The 20,818-nt window shown below is 35.7% G+C and overlaps 1 protein-coding gene across 2 annotated transcripts in view; it reads left to right on the top strand.

Moving 5' to 3' along the window:
- Positions 1–20,818, top strand: part of LOC137653567 (small glutamine-rich tetratricopeptide repeat-containing protein alpha-like) — a 179,015-nt gene that overhangs the window by 148,929 nt on the left and 9,268 nt on the right. Inside the window, exons 7-8 of one of the 2 annotated variants that reach the window (XM_068387073.1) lie at positions 5,648–5,677; positions 16,021–16,209. In XM_068387073.1, coding sequence (XP_068243174.1) covers positions 5,648–5,677; positions 16,021–16,209 — 219 coding nt within the window. The remainder of the gene's footprint in view (positions 1–5,647; positions 5,678–16,020; positions 16,210–20,818) is intronic. The other variant, XM_068387075.1, reaches the window with a different exon arrangement.

Genomic DNA, 20,818 nt, shown 5'->3' with positions numbered 1-20,818 from the left:
CTGTGATCCGCCGTGACTGTTTCTCCACATCCATTGGACATCCAACATTACTTGACCACTCAAAATGTTCAAAATTGCCATACTATGGGGGTTCAGTAACACACATTAATTTTATCATAAAATATGTATGGAAAATATTTAGATAGATAAATTTTATACGGTACGATATCAGTAAATAAATTCAGTATACCAATTAAAACTTCTTCTGTGGTTAGTGTTCCATGGTGTGTTTCCAGATATTAAATACATTTTTGGTTATTTATGTGCGGGGCTTAAATATACAGCAGTAGCACTATGCATGAGATTTGTTTGTGTGTATATACTGTATGTGACTATGGCATTGTAGAGCAAAATATTTGGTTTTACTACAGTTCCAAAAGTTTCTCTACAACTACATGTTTTTTTACTTATCCATGATTTTGGGCATCTGCATGGAGGGTAGAATGTCTTTTGGCCTGCATGATACTAGCAGTGTTTACTGGTCTTATGCCAATATCTGTTGTTTCATACTCATATTGGAGTACAGTAGATTTAGTTTGGTGACTACATGAGTTGGAACTTACACAGTACATATGCATGTTTGATGTGTTCTTGTAATGTTAATGAACAGATCACAAGCTGGTTGAAGTCCGATCTTTCTTGTAGTGGAAGTATTTTCAATAGAAATAGAACAGTTTTTCTTCATTAATCCAGATACAAGGAACCTTTCAGCATTGTTTGTCATCTGTGGCGAGAGTACATTCTACACTAAATCCTTCCAATTGAGAGAGATCCATTGATGCTTTTAGATCACACAGCTTTGGACCCATCTTGCTAGTGCTGTCACAACAAATGAGATAAAAAATGGCTGAGAGGCACGATACCAAACCATTGTCCAGTTATTTAACCAACAGGTGAACTGGTACTGTTTTATTAGTTTTCTGGTTACCAAGCTTCACATATAGCATTCATAGTTGCCAGGTGTTTTTGAAGTAGAAGATAAGGTCGACAATAACATCTGTCAGAAGTGTCAGTCAAAACTGATTGAACATCATTTTCGTTGCTTGATAGTTCTGGGATCAGAATTTCTTTGCAATCTAACAGTTCTCTGAATTCATCTCTTTTCCGAATTCATATTCCGTAACATCTACTTGGAGACACACTCTTGCAACCAAACTTTATATTTACCATAGAGCTCTAGAACAGTGCAAGATCGACAGGCAGTTTCTGATTTTCAGACCTAATATTCATAGTGATTTTCTCTGAATAACTTCTCTTTGTCTGTTACATTTGCTTGACTGATGATTTTTTATAAGCATAAAAAAGTCTATTCCTGTAGACTCAGAGCCTGTAGCGAGAATGCTATTGGAAAGTCAATTATCCAGATATTTTAAGGGCCAGATTTTTTATTGGTAACTTTTGCCCAAATGTTATGAAGTCTACTACTGTTATCTGAGCATCAGTCTATACATTCCTTAATGGGGCTTCTTTTAGGTTGATGCCATCCTTACAGACACTGGTGAGTAAGTGGAATGTGCTGGTCAGTTCCTACTTCAAGAGTTCTAGATTGCTGTACCCTCTTTCTCTAGTATAGTCATCCTACCTAATTGTGTCTGTAGTATCCTTTTTCATCATTGATTTCTTTGCTGTTGGCTGAGTAGAAGTAAATTTAAAAAGAGAACTGTCCTGCAGTGGAAAAGAATTGTATAATGTAGGTGTGTCTCCTTATCCTGTAAACTGTTTTTAACAAAATCTTGATATCTCTTCTCACCAGTTTTCAGGCAGCAGACTAGTCTGTCAACAGCCTCTTGAGTTGTATCAGCTTCAATAGAGATGTTCTGACATCTACTTCCAGCACTGAATGGATTTGTGACTGATTTTAGGCAGTCCAAAAACATCTTTGCACGATCATAGTCAGTCTTCATAACTCTTGTACTGGACTCATGGTGTAAGCTCAGTTCACTATCGTCTTTGCTTTCCAGGTTACACCATTTCAGCAATTGTACCACATGAAAACCTTTCTCATGTTTTAGAAGATTCCAGATGGTTACTGTTTCTTTCTGTCTAGTTATCCCAATGTTACCTCCAGTATCCTTGGTAAATTTATTATAACACTCTTATATGTATCATGATCTTAACAGGTTGAGGGCAGTTTGTGTCAGGCTACAGTGAAATGGAGTTTGACTTCTTTCAGGACTTAACCAATGATGCATAAACTGAAACAGCTTGTCAAGCTTCATGAATGATTCGTTTGCACTGTGTTGCTGGTGTTTCGAAGCAAGTGTTCAATAAACTACATCCACTTTTGGGAGCAGTGGGATCTACAGCAGTCTATTGAAAATCTAGTATTCTCCCTTGTGCACCATGTTGTATTCTGGCCAAACTCATATTTCTTCCATTCATGAAGTAGATCCAGCACACACTTCTTTGGCATAGACTTTTCAAATATGTGTAGAGTTTATGTGATGTTACTGTGCAGGAGAGAGCTGGAATAAACCATCTGAGAATTTCGTTTATCATCATGATAAGGGAAACAGATTGTGTCCCAGATATATTTGAGCAGTTGGACTTTGGAATGCTAGTTATTTATTTGCTGATCTGTCTCCAATTTAGCATTGATGAGATTATGAATGTGGGTATCACTGCTACTTTTCAAATTGAGACTGATAAACACAGCTGTTTAAATTAAATGTGGCTCCTAGGTTTGATCATTCGATATTTTCAGAGAATGCAGCAACTTATATTTTTAACGCATATTGTTGCAAGCCATTCTCATGATAAGATATTATCAGCAAATACATTACCAGCTGTATGCAGAAAAATACATCTTGCCATATGATTATCCTTCAAAAGAATTTAAAGCATGTAAGAACACTCCAGAAGACTACATCTTGCTATATATTCATTCTTTGAAAAGTTTAAAGCATCTATAAACAATACTGCTTGGTCAGACACTGAGATTCGATACAACTCCCGATTCCTATCACTATTACTCTCGCTTGCTCTGTCACATATTACACACTTCCTTTCTTTGTCTTTGCTACTGTAAGTGACTTGCTAGAGTGTGGATGTGTTACGCGGTGCTCCGTTAAACTCTCGCCCTGAGTCTTGTTTTAGCTTTCTGTTTCTTGCTTAGAATATCATTGAAAAGATATTAGTTAATCTTATGGAGAAACCTAAGTGATAAAAAACAGTACACTATGCTTGTTACTAACTATTTCTACCTCATGTAAAACCACGGAAGGAGAACGGAAAAAATGGATAGAATGTGAATGTAATAAACTCTACCATAAGAATGTGTGCATATAGTGATAGGCATCACTGATAATGAACGGAATAACCTAGATTGGTTATGCCCACACTGCGTACATGAAGCCAGACTAGCCAATTTAGTAATATCAAAATTAAAGGAAGATGTGAACGTAAGAGATTTGGGCCTGAACGAACAAGACGCGAAAATAGATGACTTGGAAAACAAACTTGCGGACCTTAGCGCACACGCGGCAAGTTCCACCCAGACCCACGACCTCACTGAGAAAGTTGACATTCTTGTCATGAATATGGAATCAATTAAAGCAACACTTCAAACATTGATAGACCCAAAACTGGAGAAACTGACATTTGCTGACAAAGTTAAGGAAAAAAATCAGTTGATAATTAAATCATCTAATACAGCAACTAAAATTACTGAAAGAAAATGCGAGGTTGAACAAGCACTTAAAGACATTCCTATACTTAACACGACGTCAGCTACGAATGGAAATGTTGTAAACTTTGCAAACAAAATAATCAGAGAAGAGGCGGCAAACAAAATTCAGACATTGGTGGCTGACACTGAAACGAGAAAAATTGGAAAACTAAAACCAAAAATAATGATATGCAATGTCTACAATGATTTAGTTAATGCTTTGACTCAAAGAAATTGCTGCTTGTTCCAAATCTAAAATATAGAAGAGAAGATAAGTGTAGTCCTGAAGAAAGATGCCGGGGGGGGGGGGTCACCCACTATGAGCTGATATGTGATCCTGAAGTTCGGAGGGCTATTCATGATAATGGGGACAAAGTTTCGTTACGATGGGGTATCTATAACATACGTGATAGGTACCACGTGATCACCTGCTACCACTGTCTGAGGTATGGACATCTTGAAAAAGATTTCAAGTTTAAGTATGATGATAAAGTCTGCGGGAAACGTTCAGGAAAACATTCCACCAAGGAGTGTAATTCGCAAGTGTCAAAGTTTATAAACTGCACAAAGTTAAACAAACCAAGTGACCACATAGTAAATTCTAGAGACTGCAAAGCTTATGACTTGGAATTGAAAAGACTAGCAGAAATTACTGATCATGGTTACTAGGGATGTCATAAACTGTGGCTATGTAAATATACAGTCTGTAGGTAATAAGACTATTCAAATTTGACAATTGATACACGAGAAATATTTGGATATGCTAGCATTATCTGAAACATGGTTAAATACCTCCCCCACACACAGGCCTTCTTTCACATACCGAGAGAAGGTAGGTCTGGTGCGGGTGTCAGACTCTTTATTCACCAAAGTTACTCAAATCTCAAAATGTTGAAAAGAACTAGTGTAACAAGCTTTGAATATATAGAAGTAAACTTTACGCCAAAAATCAGAAAAATATCCTTTGTAACAATCTACAAACCTCCTAGAACAAACACTAGTATATTTTTTTACAACTGATAATTTAACCATAAATGAATAATACGCGATATGAAATGTTAAATACTCTGAACGAACAAGGTAAAACGACAGTGGAGGTCCTGTAGAGAGTGGGTTTCCCCTGCTGTATGGGACTGCAAAAGCAGCCATCAAAATAAATAAACTAAAAATAAAATAATCTTCTGCCTTTTCTGGACCTTGTATCTATCACTGCTTTCTCTTTATGAAGCTCATATTTGAAAAACTAGCTCACTATTTGTTGCCATTGATCTCTTCAATTTCAGAATGATAGGCTTTTCTCTTTTAATGGTACTTGAATTTATTGCAGCATAGATTTACTGTTGAGATGATGGAAGAATCATGTAATTGTTGTGCTGCAAGAAGGATTTTGGCACGATCATCATCAGTTCCCAGAAAAATGTTTTTGTATGAGTAAAATTTATGTCGTTAACTACTGTTGTAGGAGTTCATGTTATACATACAATTCATATAAAACAAGTAAGTAAATAATAGAAATTATTATAATGGCAAAATTAACTGCTAACCTTTGCCCTGATGTAGTGTTGCATATAATCTACATGTAATACTGGCAGTCCTATCATTATAAATGTCTATGGATGCTGACTCTGACAGCCCCATGGTTTCCTAATCAGAGCAATTATGGATCCAAAGTAAAATTACATGCCATCAGATAACACTACTGTTTTCTGAAGAAAAAAATGAGCATATATAACACAGTTCATTGTACAATAAAAATAAGAGTGTAACATGCTGAAATTATTTTTATCAATATTCTTAATAACCATTGACCTTTGTACACAAAATTTATTACTGACCCCCTATAAGGTGTCCATTGTGCAAATAGTGGTTTCTGGAAGAGTTGACCCTTGGACATAGAATTGCATACAAAGCCACCAGTAGCACTACTGGAGTCTAGTTATTTTCATACAATATTTTTTTCGTTCTCTTTTTCATACACAGAATGTGCCAATCATGCTTTGAAATGGAAAGGTGGGTGATTAAGTATTGCTTTTGATTCTCCTCCTTCATTGGTTTAGAGGCTTACCTTTATGATATGGAAGTGATGTACTGTATATGGTAGGGAACTGAAGAGACAAGAAAATAAGAAAAATTAAAAGTACAGTGAGACATCACTACTGTACTAATAAAATTTTGAATTTTGCCCTAAATCAACCGGATATAGAAACAGAGGGCTTTTGCTAATTTAATGATATATCTATGCTTTTAAAATTTTACGAGAACCAAAAGTATACCGTAAATTTTAAGTTGTGTGTGAAATTTACAGCCTTGACAGCAGCTTATTTTTATTTGACCTTTAACATTCAAGTATAACCATTGATTGCACTCTGCTCAAAGATTTTTTTAATGGAGTTTGCCTGCCATATACTGTATAAGGTCTTTTATCTTGTATATAGCTTAAAATTAATGCCACTTTTATGCTTTATTTAACTTTAAGCTGTAAGCATGGCTTTGGCACTTGAATCTTTAATATAAATCTATGAATGCTTTTAAATAAAGCTGACATTCATAAAGAGTAAACTATCTTATGTTATAAAGTATTAAAGTTATACTTCTTTTTATTATTGTTATTATTATTATTATTATTATTATCATTATTATTATTACTACTCGCCAAGCTACAACACTTGTTGGAAAAGCCTGATGCTATAAGCCCAAGGGCTCCAACAGGGAAAAATTGCCCTGTGAGGAAAGGAAATAAGTAAATAAATAAGCTATATGAGAAGTAATGAACAAGTAAAATAGAATATTCTAAGAACAGTAATGATACTAAAACAAGATCTTTCATATGTAAACTATAAAAAGACTTAGTCAGCCTGTTCAACATAAAAATATTTGCTGCAAGTTTAAACTACGTATGTAAGTTCTACCAATTCACTCAACCGATTAGGGAAATCATTCCACAACTTGGTCACAACTGGAATAAAACTTGAAGAATACTGTGTAGTATTGAGCCTCATGATGGAGAAGGCCTGACTTCAGAATTAACTGTAGGGTGGTACTGTCTGGGAAGATCTGAATGGAAAAAGATGGTCAAAATTATGAAAAATCTCATGCCACATGCATAACAAACTAATTGAACAATGTTGCCAGAGATTAATATCTAGATCAGGAATAGGAAATTTAAGAGACTGTAAGTTCCTGTTCAACAAATTAAGATGGGAAGTAGCAACTGAAGACCAGACAGGAGAACAATACTCGAAACAAGATAGAATGAAAGAAATAAAAACTCCTTCAAAATAGATAGATCACCGAAAGTCTTGCAAGATTTTCTCAAGCCAATTTTTTGTACAATTGAAGGGGACACAGACCGAATGTGTTTCTCAAAAGTAAACTTACTGTCGAGAATCCCACCTAAAATTTAAAAGAGTAATACAGAGCTAAAGAAACATTATCAATGCTGAGATCCGGATGTTGAGTAGCAACTGTCCTTGACCTATATGCAATCATACTTTGCATTTTGTTAGGATTCAACATCATGTCCCATAATTTGCACCATGCACTAATTTTAGCTAGATCTCTATTAAGGGATTCAGCAATCCCAGATCTACATTCAGGAAATGGAATTAATGCAACGAGAGTAGCATCATATGTACATGGCCAATGAGTTTGTTTTTAGGCGTGACCACGTGTATATAGTATGAAAAGTAATGGGCCAAGAACACTACCTTTGAGGAACACCGGATATCACATTCCTATACTCCCTGTGGTGCCCATCAGCAACATCTTTTTGCTATCTTTTGCTTATAAATTCATTAATGATCCTAAAAAAAGACCCACCCACTCCCAACAGTTTGAGTTTGAAAAGAAGGGCCTCATAATAAACACGGTCAAAGACAGCACTAAAATCATGGCCAATCATATGAACTTCCTGACCAAAATCAAGGGATTTCTGTACAGCATTGGAGATTGTAAGAAGGGCATCACATGCTCCGAGGCCTTTACAAAAGCCAAATTGTAAACCAAGAAACAGATGATTACCTTCACCAGACATACACAGATGTTTTGCCAAAAGATGTTCAAAAACTTTAGATAATATGGAAGTTATGGAAATGGGACGGTAATCAGTTGGACTTGAGCTACCACAAACACATTTACATAGTAGAGTAACATTCTTGCTAACTTGTGCAAAATAACAGATCACCTGGAGCTAAGAAGTATGAATTTATAAAAAACAAAATAAAAATACCACTTGGGTCTACACTTCTATAAGCATCACGGTCCATTAAGAGAGCTTTAATTTCTTGAGATTAAAAAGCTAAACTAGTTAGTTTAGCCTCAGGAAAATGGAAATAAGGAAGATTAAATTTCTCATTACTCTGTTTACTGTCAAACACATCAGTCAAATAGGGCTTCCTTTTCCTAGACAGTGAGTGACAGAGCCATCTGGTTTAAGTAACAGAGGAAATGTTGCATCTACACCAAAGAGTGCAGATTTAAGGGTAACCCACCACTTATGCTCCTGAGTTGTACCAGAAAGGAGTTCTTTTATGGTTAAATTGTATTCCTTTTCAGTTGGAGCATAAACTCTCTGATCATAAGCTTTAGGCTGAGTTTAGTTATTCCAAGTCATATCTGATCTGTTACCCTTCCAAAGATGATAGGCCTCCAGCTTCTCCAAATAAGCACATCGACATTCATCATTGAACCATGGTTTGTCTTTTACTATGTAGCTTAGCACATGAGAAGGAATATGCCTATCAATTATGTTGCCTATATTCTCATTCAAATGAATAACAGGGTCAACATTATTATACAAATGTGACCAATGCAAGCCCAGTAGATCACTCAAAATGTTATTCCTGTCTTATTGAGATTTTACATAAATCTTACATGAGTACTGTATGATACATCAGGGACAGGCTGCTCAGTCTTCACTAATGAAATCAAGGCATGATCAGATTTCCCAAATAGAGAACCAACCTTATTTATTATAACATCAGGGGAGTCGGTCTATACGAGGTTCAACCAGTTATCAAATCTGTGAGTAGCTTCAATTATAATTTGCTTAGCCTGATTTGGAGGGAAATTCCGAAGCCCTTAAGCCATGGCAATCAGTAGGAGAAACAGACTTTTACCGCTCCCTATGGTGAGTATTGAAATCACCAATAAAAACAAAAGAGGCCTTTCTATCATCTTCTTGTATCTTAGCCATAATAGTAAGAAGACGGTCGAAGGTAGAATGAAAAACTATCTTGAGCAGATGGCAGGACAAACTGGTAAAAACCTTGATCATAAAACCATTCATTACGTTTATTACAGTATGTACTGCAAATTTAGAATAAAAGTTCAAAGTCTTGCATCTGTAACATATACAAATTAACATTTGTCAAAGATTGAATATATGGTTAAATGAAATACACTTTTACAGCATTAAAATATAGTAAATATATATAAATATAAATAGTTTAAAACTACTATCAGTAAAAGTTAAAGATTTTATTAAATTAAAGCAAAATTGTGGTCTCTTATGTGCAGCTTCATTAATTATTCTATCATGGATAGCATATCTAATTGCACCATTGTAACCCTAGCTGTTAACAAAGATTTGGAAGGGGGGGATAACAAAGATGTGTGGATTGAGTGGAAGTATCTAAGCAGCAGACCTGAAGAGTTGTTACTCAATTCACGATCACAACTTGGGCAGTTGGATATTAGTCCTAGAGACCAGCAAGGAATGTGAGAATTGTGACTTGACATGTCCATTCTGGCAGGAGATATTCTTAAATTGACAAGTCTTCAAGGTACTCCAAGGGGTTGTTTGAACCTCAACTGAAACAACAACCTTAGAAGGACGTTGCAAAGGCCGAGGAGGCATTGGAACCACTGAAGCACTATCCAAAGGGATCTGGCACTTAACTGAAGGTAATGGTGACATCCCCACTAGACCAGAATCAAATGAGAATGAGAAGACCACAGTATTATTGAAGTCCTGATACCATGTATTTAGCACCATCACTGAGCAATTGCACTCCATGAATCAGTGGAGCAACCCTTAAAGAATACATACATCCGAGGAAACCACTGTTCACTCCTATAGATTTGACATGGGTGCTAGAAGTCCTTTAAAGTTAAAGGTCACTTATGAATGGCAGAGGAAAGTGGCAAGGACATTCCCCTATCAAGCAGGACAATTCCCTATAGACTGACCATATATACATAGGACCAGTGCCCAAGCCCCCTCTCCACCCAAGCTAGGACCAAGGATGGACAAGCAATGGCTGCCAAGGACTCAGCAGAGACACCTATATGCTCCCCAATCCTCCACTCACAAGGATGGTGAGGTTGCAGTGACCAAAGGAATTAACAAGGTTGAGTGGGACTTGAACCCCAGTCAAGCAATCACTAGGCAAGGACATTACCAACAAGCCACCACAACCCTTATCCGGATAAGACAGGAATGAGTCACAAGATCAGTCAGGCAACACCAGTAAACGTATTATTCTCCATTATCGGTGTCAAAAGAGACAAGTGTGCAAGTACAAGGATATTCACATGCAATACTGTACTGAAGTTTGAATTTAAATTCAAAATTGCAGTTTCAAATTTTTCAGAATATGAAAATAACCAATGACACTATCAGTTAAGAAATATATAAAAAACATAAAAATAAAGTAAAGGCAGCTGATTTTACTATTAGCAATAGATTTGCTTTGGAACCAATATATTGCATAAATGGTGATTAGGATTATTCCTGGTGGAGGTGAAGAATCTGTTCATGTATGGGAAATGGTGCTAACATGTTTCTTTCTTTCTCTAAGTGAGATTGTGTCCAGAATTTGTTAACAATGAATATGTGCTGTTACAAGTACTGTACTGTGTTAGATTTATTTTTAAGAATATATAAAATGCATAAACAATACAGTACAGAATTTATTTTGGAATAGGTCGTTTTAGCTATGATTATTTCTATGAATATCCCCTGATATTCATGTTGTTTCTTCTTCAGAGAACAAGTTTAATAGACCCTTGCCCATAAAATTTTTAAAATGTTATTTTCCAATTTTCTTTGGCTACTATAAATGCTCTTCACCAAGAAATAGAGCTCTCTATTGGTAAGTGGTAGGAAACCCACGCTGTAGCATTCACAAGAATATTTTTCAGTTTGCTCCATTTACTGCCAACAATCGAAAACGCTCCCAAGTATAGTTATCCACTATTAAGTAGATTATAAAAATGGCCACGTATGCTAAAATTGAAGATACAAAAAAAAAAAATTCCCACAAGAATATGTGATAAATCTCTGTAATGTAGATCCCGTCCCCAATCTTTATCATATTTTAACTAAATGAACTGTACTTTACCTGAAATAAATAACTATTAACTATGCATTATTATTCCTGAGTTTAAGAATGAAATTAACATTAATCTGTAGTGAATTGAGGTTATAAACTTGTGGACAAAAAGAGAGAGAGAGAGAGAGAGAGCCTATTTGTAATGTTAATTTGTACAGTTTGTGCTTTTTAACATTACGCTGTATTTGGTGATTTCTATCTCCAAATTTCTCAGTTATGACTCGCGTTCTTTGGCGATTTTTCGTGGCTAAGAAATTTTGTGTCAAATTTAGCATTTCAGCATTAAAATAAACCTGTGAATACCAAATACAGTATATGGATTACAAGAGTTGGCTGTATGCATTGTAAGATGTTTTCTCCAGGTTTAGTTTACAATTTTTGCCTTGAATGTGAAGGGAATTATTTCTGGAAGATCATGTTTTGCTTCCCTTCTATTGTGTTGGGGGCAATTCTGCGATTTAAGAAGTTGCTATGAAGAGTGCGTTTCACCCTTAGTACCTCTAATGGGAAACTTATGTTTCAATGGTTGATGACTAGGCTAGTTGATTAAGCGAGAGGACAATGACATGGAGGTGCCTCCACCTTTAGACAACACAGAAGTTCAGCCTTTGTTGGATAGTTTAACAAGCTCTTGACATCACTTATTCCCTTTGTTTTAACCTCTGAAGTCCAGTGAATCCTCCCTTAATATAGGTAATTCTGGTTATTCTCAACCAGTTGTAAAACCTAACCACACCCCCTATAATCATTATATAGATTTTTAGTGTTTCATTCAGTAAGGGTTCTGACTGTACAATGTGCTCCAAAGATTCAAAAGCCTCACACAGAGCCTCAAAATCTTACATACTTTAGTTCCTTCTGCTTCTAAATCCTTGCATACCACAATTCTAGTCGCTCATAAAACTAAACTAGATTGTGAGGCAGAAGATCGAATAGGTTTTCGTGATCCTATTCCCTACCATTTGCCAAAGTAAGTTCTTTTCACCAGTTTTACATCAACAGTCTCATATTACTTATGTGGATGGCATGGCATATCATATGATTCCCTTAAATTCAGAGAGCTGAACAAAGTTTCAACTAATTTGGATTGTTTTCATCATGTTTCAGAAGATAGTGTTCGTGTTCCCCGTTCACTTGAAAGTTTGGCCACTAGCTTGTCTCGCATAACGTTAACTGGTCGCTATTAAATCCAAATATAATAAGAGTCATGCATTCCTAATACTACCACCTTTTCAAAGGATAAACAAACCTAAAAAGGAGTTGATGTTAACTCTGATTTAACAGCAGGATAGGAAAATGAGGAAGAGGAAACTCAGTCAGATGAAAATGAGGAAGTGCAGACTTTGCAATCTTAATGTAACCTTATTACTGACATAAACCCTCATAAAAGGTTTACGGTAAGTTTGGAAGTTTAGTATCTTGTTTTACCAAAAGTTGCTACTTCCAAGCCAGTTTACATGGTTCAACTCTTCAACTTCATGATGAATTAGACCCACTTTAACACAGAGGCATGGTAATTTATATAAGACTAACCAATTACCTGACTTCATCTTTGAGTCTGATTTAGTAAGCAGTGTTGATCCATTAATTGTACTTCATAAAAGAAAATTTCTAAATTCACGTTGTGCATTAAATGGTTATCACTTTCAATTGAAAGGACAATCATTTTCATGTACTGTACGGTATAAGATTAATCAGTTACCTAACTTTGTTATAAAATATAATGCCATCTTTGAAATTCACTCATTATTCTAATAAGCGAAAATAGTTAAAGGATGGTTTGATAGGTAATTGACTCATGGCTCTTTGTGGATAAGAATATGTGAAGTGTTATTGGAAGTCTTTACTTAGCAGATAATTCAAGTCTTTCAGAAATTTCTTTGATCAGAGAAGGCTAGGCACATTGATCATTACTGTTGATTATTCCTTGCTTATCTACAAATGTGGTGGTTGTATTGAAAATCAGCTTATATTATCACCTAGCTCAAAAGTAACATTTATATTACCATTCCAAACCTTCTCTTTGCTGCAGGCTAACTAGTTTGTTTATCGTTATTTTGGGATTATAACATTGATGATACACTGTTTATTCCAGTTTCAGATATTTTGTACTATGCTTAGCTATTATATTATTTATAGATTTGTATAATAGGATGATAACGATAATGACTCTCCTCCACGTTTGGATTATACTGATAGTAATGAGACTCACAAGTGTTGGACACCACTTGATTTCTTTGTTAAATTTCAAAAGTTCAGGGATTCTCCCTTATTAATGGTAATAAAGGCCATTGACTCGCTGTTGCCAAACTTAACCTAACCCCCGAAGGTCAATATAATATCAACAGCATTTCATTCATTAAGGGTTCCAAAAGTATGCTGCTCTCTACAGTGATATTTTTTAAGTACCTTATGGGAGCCCGTAGGTAACAGCGAATCATTGTAAACCAAGGACCAGCTCTATTGGCTTCTCTGTATTTAGTTTAGAATTATAGTAATGCTAATAAGATGTTAATTTCCTAATAAAATTCATGAATATCCCTCTACCATTACATTTCTTGGAAGCTGCCATTATATAGACATCTATACCCCCCAGGAGGTACCTTAAATAGGGTTGATATTTCAAATCATAAGTCTCAGCTTGTGCACAACACTAACGTTCTTGTTGTGAACAGGATTAGTGTTAGGGCTTAGCTGCTAGAAATCTTATGATAGACTAGCCTGTCACATTTTTAAGTATAATCTGATGCAATTTTTTCATCAAAGTATGCAGAGACAGGTTTTTCTAATCTACCCACCATATACCTCCCGGTTCCTTACTTTCGTGGTGAATAAGACTAATAACGTTTTTTTTTGGTATCAGAAATCAACTTTGTTCTATATTCAGAGTAATATTTCAAATGGTAACTAGGGGGTCATTTATGTCATTCAGTAACGGCTAGCATTCTGTTTGCTTTAGTGTTGGCTAAATGCATAATTGAATTCCAAGTGTAGATCAATGAAAGCTTTGGGGAACACAATATGATTTTGTCTCTTTTTACCTACCTTCTGGTCCAAAATCTTTTTAAGACTTAAGAGTATGCCCAAGTTTTGCACATCCATCTACTAAAACTGGATGAAGACAGTTCACTAGAGAATAGTTTGTTGTCCAGTATGAGCCATACAGTTGTATTTGAACAAACGAAAGGTAATAGAGGTACTGTCCCTAATTTATTATGCGCACTAAGGGTTCTGACATTCTGACATTCTTTGTTAAAATTCGATCACAGAAGCACACAAGGAATTAGACAAAAAAAAAAAAAGCAATGCTTAGAGTGAAGGTACATGATATTATGAGCAGAGGTATAATAGTTCATTTTTTTGCTGGGTCGTGTGCTTGGAAATGATGCAGATTGAGTGGTAATGAAAGCTGCAGCAGAATTTCTTCCAAGAAGATATCCCCTCTTCTATAATAACATTTTACCAAGCATAAAGAAGTTCTATGAAATTTGGCGTCATCATTGGAACATTCTAGATGAAAATAAGATGAGGGAAATAACGAGTGGTATATCTCCTATTGGCAGACTACTCTTTGTCGGCTTTGCATTGGGAGCCCTGATTTGACACACAAGTTTTTGATGACCGGCCAACACCAGTCATATTGTGATGACTGTTTGGTATCCCTTGCACTGAGGCATTTATTGACTTGAATACCCCACTCTCAGCTACCTAAGAAATAGATTTCTGTTTGAGGCTCGAGGTAGGGATAGCAGGTTCATCCTAACCAAGATTCTTGTGGAGGATATCTCGTACAATGTTAGCCGCATTTTTTATTTATTTATTTCAGAAGCAAGTCTTCTGAAAACTACTTAACTTTTATACTGATCTGTTTGTTTTTATAGTTTTGGATTGAATTTCCTTTTATAGTTTATGACAAATGATATTGGCGTCAATGACCTTCGTTGTCAGGATGCTAGAAAATCCAAAATCATTTGTTCATTCTTTCTTTGGAAAGTTTCTAGCAGCAGTTCACTGGCATGGCAAATAAGTGTTCCCAAAACATTATCTTAAAAAGCCATCTACAATACGTTACTGTATTTCTATTTACTTTAGTAAACAATCTGGAGTCCCGTATTTCAAACCGTAATTTAAATTGAATTTCAAAGTAACCTAGGCAAGTAATCTAGACCAGGTTTGTAACTGTAACTTCATTGCATTGCTTGTACTGAAATTTATCCCTCTCTCTCCTTCAATTGTACCCCACCTCCAACAAAGTGTGGGAATCAGCAATATGAACAACAGGGGAGATTTACAGAAATAATTCAAATTTTGATAATAGAATTTATTTCTATACTCTCCTGATGTTCATGTACACCCTCCTCACCACTGATTCCTAGTATCAAGAGGAGGGATAATGTTGACTTTGAAAGTTAAAAACATTCTTATGAATACTACAACCACTTACTGCTAGAGGACTCTATTCTGTTGTTGAGACCATGTATTGATTTAAGTAAAAAAAAGAAAAATTTTAAAATTTTACAGATAAGTGTTGATTAAACAGGGCTTCTGAAGAAAAATTATGAACATCAGGTGAATATAGAAATGAGATATTTTATTATTAAACAACTGATTTTGTGACCAGTTATTGTTTATTTTCTGTTAGATTTGTTTTGCAATTTTGCTTTAGGTATACTGTTTAGCACTGTTATCACAATGAAAAATTGGAGATTTTGTAAAAAAATAGCATAAGGACTTTATGGTAATCTTTTCAGTTTATGTCAGTCATGATGAATTATCTTGGATTTGCAATATCCAGACATTCAGAGAGAGGGAAAAAGATGTTGAATAACGCTGTTAAAATTTAAAGCTCATTCATTTCTGGATTTTGAGACTAAGCCAAAGCTATTTTTCATGAATACTACAGGTTCTAAAACTCACATGGCATCCATTACTGCCTTATTTTCCTCTTTTACAATTTTACTGAATGAAATGTCTGCTGTTACAGAAATGCAATGTTTGTGTTGTTGATCATTGTTTCAGGATGAGCAATTTAATGGGAGGTATGGGTGGCATGCCAGGTGCACCTAGCGTTGCTAATCCACCAAATAGTGTTCCTAACAACCCAAGCCCTGCTGGTCCGATTGGTGGTGCTCCAGTTGGTGCTGTTCCAGGTGGTGGTGCTCCAGTTGGTGGTGCTCCCGGTGGTGGAATAGAAGCACTTTTGAATGCGTAAGTATAGTTTCCCTTTTTGTATATTCATTTAGCTTTCAACTCTCAGAACTTTAGTGAGAATTTACAGGAATGTCTTGATTGGTAAATATAATTTTATCAAAGAAATATTACAACCTGTTTGATGCTATGGAGTTACTGATTGTTTAATGTTGCCACAGATCATCAGACTTTTCATGTGCATGCATCATCTGTACAAATGGTTGTATTAGTAGCTAATTCATGTGTTACGTTGTACTAATACAACACTACTCCATATATATTTTGAGTGATATTTTTTACTTGTTTAAAAATAAATCATGCAATGAACAAACTCTTTACTTTATGCCTTGTATGTGCAATTAAGTGTTCATTACATACTTTAACAAGCGAGGCAGTGATTATGAATGTGATATCTGGTGTTCCTCAGGGTAGTGGTCTTGGCCCAGTACTTTTCATACTTTTTACACATGTGGTTTGGTCTAGTAAACAAGCTCATTGCATATGCAGGTGATGGTACTCTTTATGTTAATTCCAACTCTTGAATGTTGATCTGGGGTTGCTGAATCCCTTAATAGAGATCTAGCAAAAATTAGTGGATGGTGCAAATTATGGGACTTGAAGTTGAGCCCTAACAAAACTCAGAGGTTGATTATAAGTAGGTCGAAGACTCCTTTAAAATTTTAGGTGTCATTCTTGATTTTAGATTTACTTTTAACAAACACTTTTGGTCTGCTTCTTCTTTAATTGCACAAAAAAATAGGCTTAACAAGAAAGTTTTAAGATGTTTGGTGATCAATCTATTCTGAGGAAGTGTTTTCATGCTTTTCATTCTACCCTGTTTTGAGTAATGTTCTCGTGTCTGGTCTTCAGCTACTGACTCTCATCTTAATTTGTTAGACATGAACTAGGTGTCTATCAAATTTCTCATTCCTTACTTTGATATTAATCTCATCATTCAGTTAGTTCTTGATAACTGATGCTTAAGATTTTTCACAAACTTGACCATCCTTTGCATTCAGATCTACCCAAACTGTATCATCCTGTTTGTAGGACTAGGTATGCAGTTAATTCTGACATTCATTCCTTCTCAATCATAAGGCTTCGTACTAAACAATATTCTAGAAGTTTTATTCCAGCTGTGACCAGATTGTGGAAGGGTCTTACTAATTGGGCAGTTGAATCAGTGGAACTTCAAAAGTTCAAACTTCCTGTGAATGTTTTTATGTTGAGCAGGCTGATGAAAGTTTATATATGACAGATCAATTGTAATGTTGATGCTGATCTTAAGGTATTTTATATTAACCCCTTCACTATGAGGCAGTGGATCCACCCTCAAATGATATACAAATTTTTCACCGTTGGATATACATGCTCGCTCACTCTATAATAGCCTACATTTCCATGTTTATTTGTTTTATTGGTGATTACATAATAAATTTGTCAAAATTTTTCTTTATTTTCTATTGTATTTCACTCTAATTTTTCCAATCATTGTGAAGCGATTATTGAATAATTTTTCAGAAATCTGTTTTATATAATTTTCTATAAATAATGGTAAAGCACTGCTTTTATGTGTAAAAAAAACTTTATATTCATTGAAGTAACTAAGTTATCCCAAAGACTTCATTAGTTGTCTGAAGGAAGGAAGGAGTGCCTGATACAAGGGAGGGGAGATTTCTTGGTGAAATTTCCTGAGTGTGAAGTGTGATACAACCATGTGCTGTAATCATTTGTACCATGTACGAGTGATTTTAACTTCCATATGGTTTACATTTGTAAATAATGTATCCCGAACGTCATCATATGTATCACAGATCATATTTTGACATCATTATAGCCAAAGGGGTTAATTATTTATAAATTCTCTTGTAGTTTCTTTATTTCCTTTCCTCAGTGGGCTATTTTTCCCTGTTGGAGCCCTTGGGCTTATAGCTTCCTACTTTTCCAACTAGGGCTGTAAATTAGATAATAATAATAGTGCTGGCTGAAACCCCTTCTCCATAGAGAACAAATGGAGAAGTTCATTTTCTCGCTTGCAGCACCATTATCTTCCAACTTTGGTTTGATGATTGAACATTGTATGATGACATCGTGGTGTAGTTTCTTTTTACCTTTTATTTTTCCAGTACTCAACTGCACAATTAACATTTGGCGATAGGTCTTGTTGCAGCAAGTTGCTTCTAATATAATTTACTCTATAATATATACACTAAGTCTCAAATGAAATGATATGATTATATCAGTTAATTAACCATGTTCATGTTAATTGATAATAGAATTGTCTATGATTCCATTAATTTTAAAAACTGGTGGATGTACATAGCATAGTAACATTTCTGATAATTGTTTGTTATCCAGCCACCATGTTTTTTTTTATTATCATCTCTCTGAGTCGAGTGATATTAGAGTGATGTAAGGCGACCAAGAGCCAACTAACAGGGTAGTGCCCTGTTTCACCACTAGGAAACACTACTTCTGATCTTGCTGGCGGGCTGAACAAAAGTCCTGTTCACCTCTCCCGGCTCTTACATTTGATTCAGCTAGGAAGCTTGCTTCTTAATAACGCCAGTTCAGAACTATCTAACTCTTGAAATATTCAACATAGAAGGCTTTGGAAGAATTGAACAATGATTTTGACTTTGATTTCTTCACCAGCATGGACCTGATCGACCATCCTTCGACTTTAAAACTATCTTTCTATTTCTCTTCATGCTACAAGGTTGTCTCTTGCTGATTTTAGAACCAAAATTAATTTGAGGCTAAGGGTTTACAACAATATTTTGAATTCCCTCTTTATAAAAGGAAGTGGTCATTTATTTAATGGATAGTTTTTCTTTAACCAGTAAGAGTCCTTCAATTGTATTTAGATGATTTTATGGATGTTAGAGGTGATCTTTTATTCAGGGGATAGTTTTTCTTGACTGATAAGAGCCATTCAATATTATTAGGACAATTCCTCGGGAATTGAAGATAATATGCCTAATGTCCATACATACATACATATACCAAGGCAATTCCCCTAATTTTGGGGGGTAGCCGACATCAACAAATGAAACAAAACAAATAGGGGACATTCTACTCTCTACGTTCCTCCAGCCTAAACAGGGACTCAACCGAGTTCGGCTGGTACTGCTAGGGTGCTACAGCCCACCTTCCCACATTATCCACCACAGATGAAGCTTCATAATGCTGAATCCCCTACTGCTGCTACCTCCGCGGTCATCTAAGGCATCGGAGGAAGCAGCAGGGCCTACCGGAACTGCGTCACAATCGCTCGTCATTCATTCCTATTTCTAGCACACTCTCTTGCCTCTCTCACATCTATCCTCCTATCACCCAGAGCTTTCTTCACTCCATCCATCCACCCAAACCTTGGCCTTCCTCTTGTACTTCTCCCATCAACTCTTGCATTCATCACCTTCTTTAGCAGACAGCCATTTTCCATTCTCTCAACATGGCCAAACCACCTCAACACATTCATATCCACTCTAGCTGCTAACTCATTTCTTACACCTGTTCTCACTCTCACCACTTCGTTCCTAACCCTATCTACTCGAGATACACCAGCCATACTCCTTAGACACTTCATCTCAAACACATTCAATTTCTGTCTCTCCGTCACTTTCATTCCCCACAACTCCGATCCATACATCACAGTTGGTACAATCACTTTCTCATATAGAACTCTCTTTACATTCATGCCCAACCCTCTATTTTTTACTACTCCCTTAACTGCCCCCAACACTTTGCAACCTTCATTCACTCTCTGACGTACATCTGCTTCCACTCCACCATTTGCTGCAACAACAGACCCCAAGTACTTAAACTGATCCACTTCCTCAAGTAACTCTCCATTCAACATGACATTCAACCTTGCACCACCTTCCCTTCTCGTACATCTCATAACCTTACTCTTACCCACATTAACTCTCAACTTCCTTCTCTCACACATACTTCCAAATTCTGTCACTAATCGTCCAAGCTTCTCTTCTGTGTCTGCAACCAGTACAGTATCATCTGCAAACACCAACTGATTTACCTCCCATTATTGCAATTTCATGCAATAATACTATTCAATCATGAACCTCAGAAAGAATTGGATCCACATATTATCAAGATTTGAAAGTTAAGGTTCTTGATATAAGAAGTAAAAATTTTGCTAAATAATTTTGTTTGAAAAGGGTTTTAGCAACACCTCTATGGTGTCCAAAATTTGGTATTTGCTAAACACTATCTTAATGAGTCTTGGTTTACATGTCACAGTTGTTGGACTTTAGGGCCTGTAATTACTGGTGGGTTGTTGTCAGGTAGTATGGTGAATTTAAATGGTTGGTTTGGTAGAATTATGCTTTGGAGTTGCGGTGTAGTAATCTTTCAAAGTTAATTGATTAGTTTTTATTATATATAAGTAGGTAATTAGGTGATGTAGTAATTTTTTAAACATCTGGAGTTTAGAGTACCCAAAAGCATAGACTATAGGTAATTCTAGGATGTTAATTAATTGATTGTGGGAAACTAAATGCCCTATCTCTTTCCTTCATTAGCTACACATCAACTCTAAAGAGTGAGTGTCAGCAATTTGAATGTTAGGGGACGTTCATAGAAATATATATACTGTACATGCCAA

The sequence above is a fragment of the Palaemon carinicauda genome, chromosome 14 (genome assembly GCF_036898095.1).
Source record: "Palaemon carinicauda isolate YSFRI2023 chromosome 14, ASM3689809v2, whole genome shotgun sequence".
Classification (NCBI taxonomy): Eukaryota; Metazoa; Arthropoda; class Malacostraca; order Decapoda; family Palaemonidae; genus Palaemon; species Palaemon carinicauda.
This window is presented reverse-complemented; position numbering and strand designations above follow the sequence as displayed.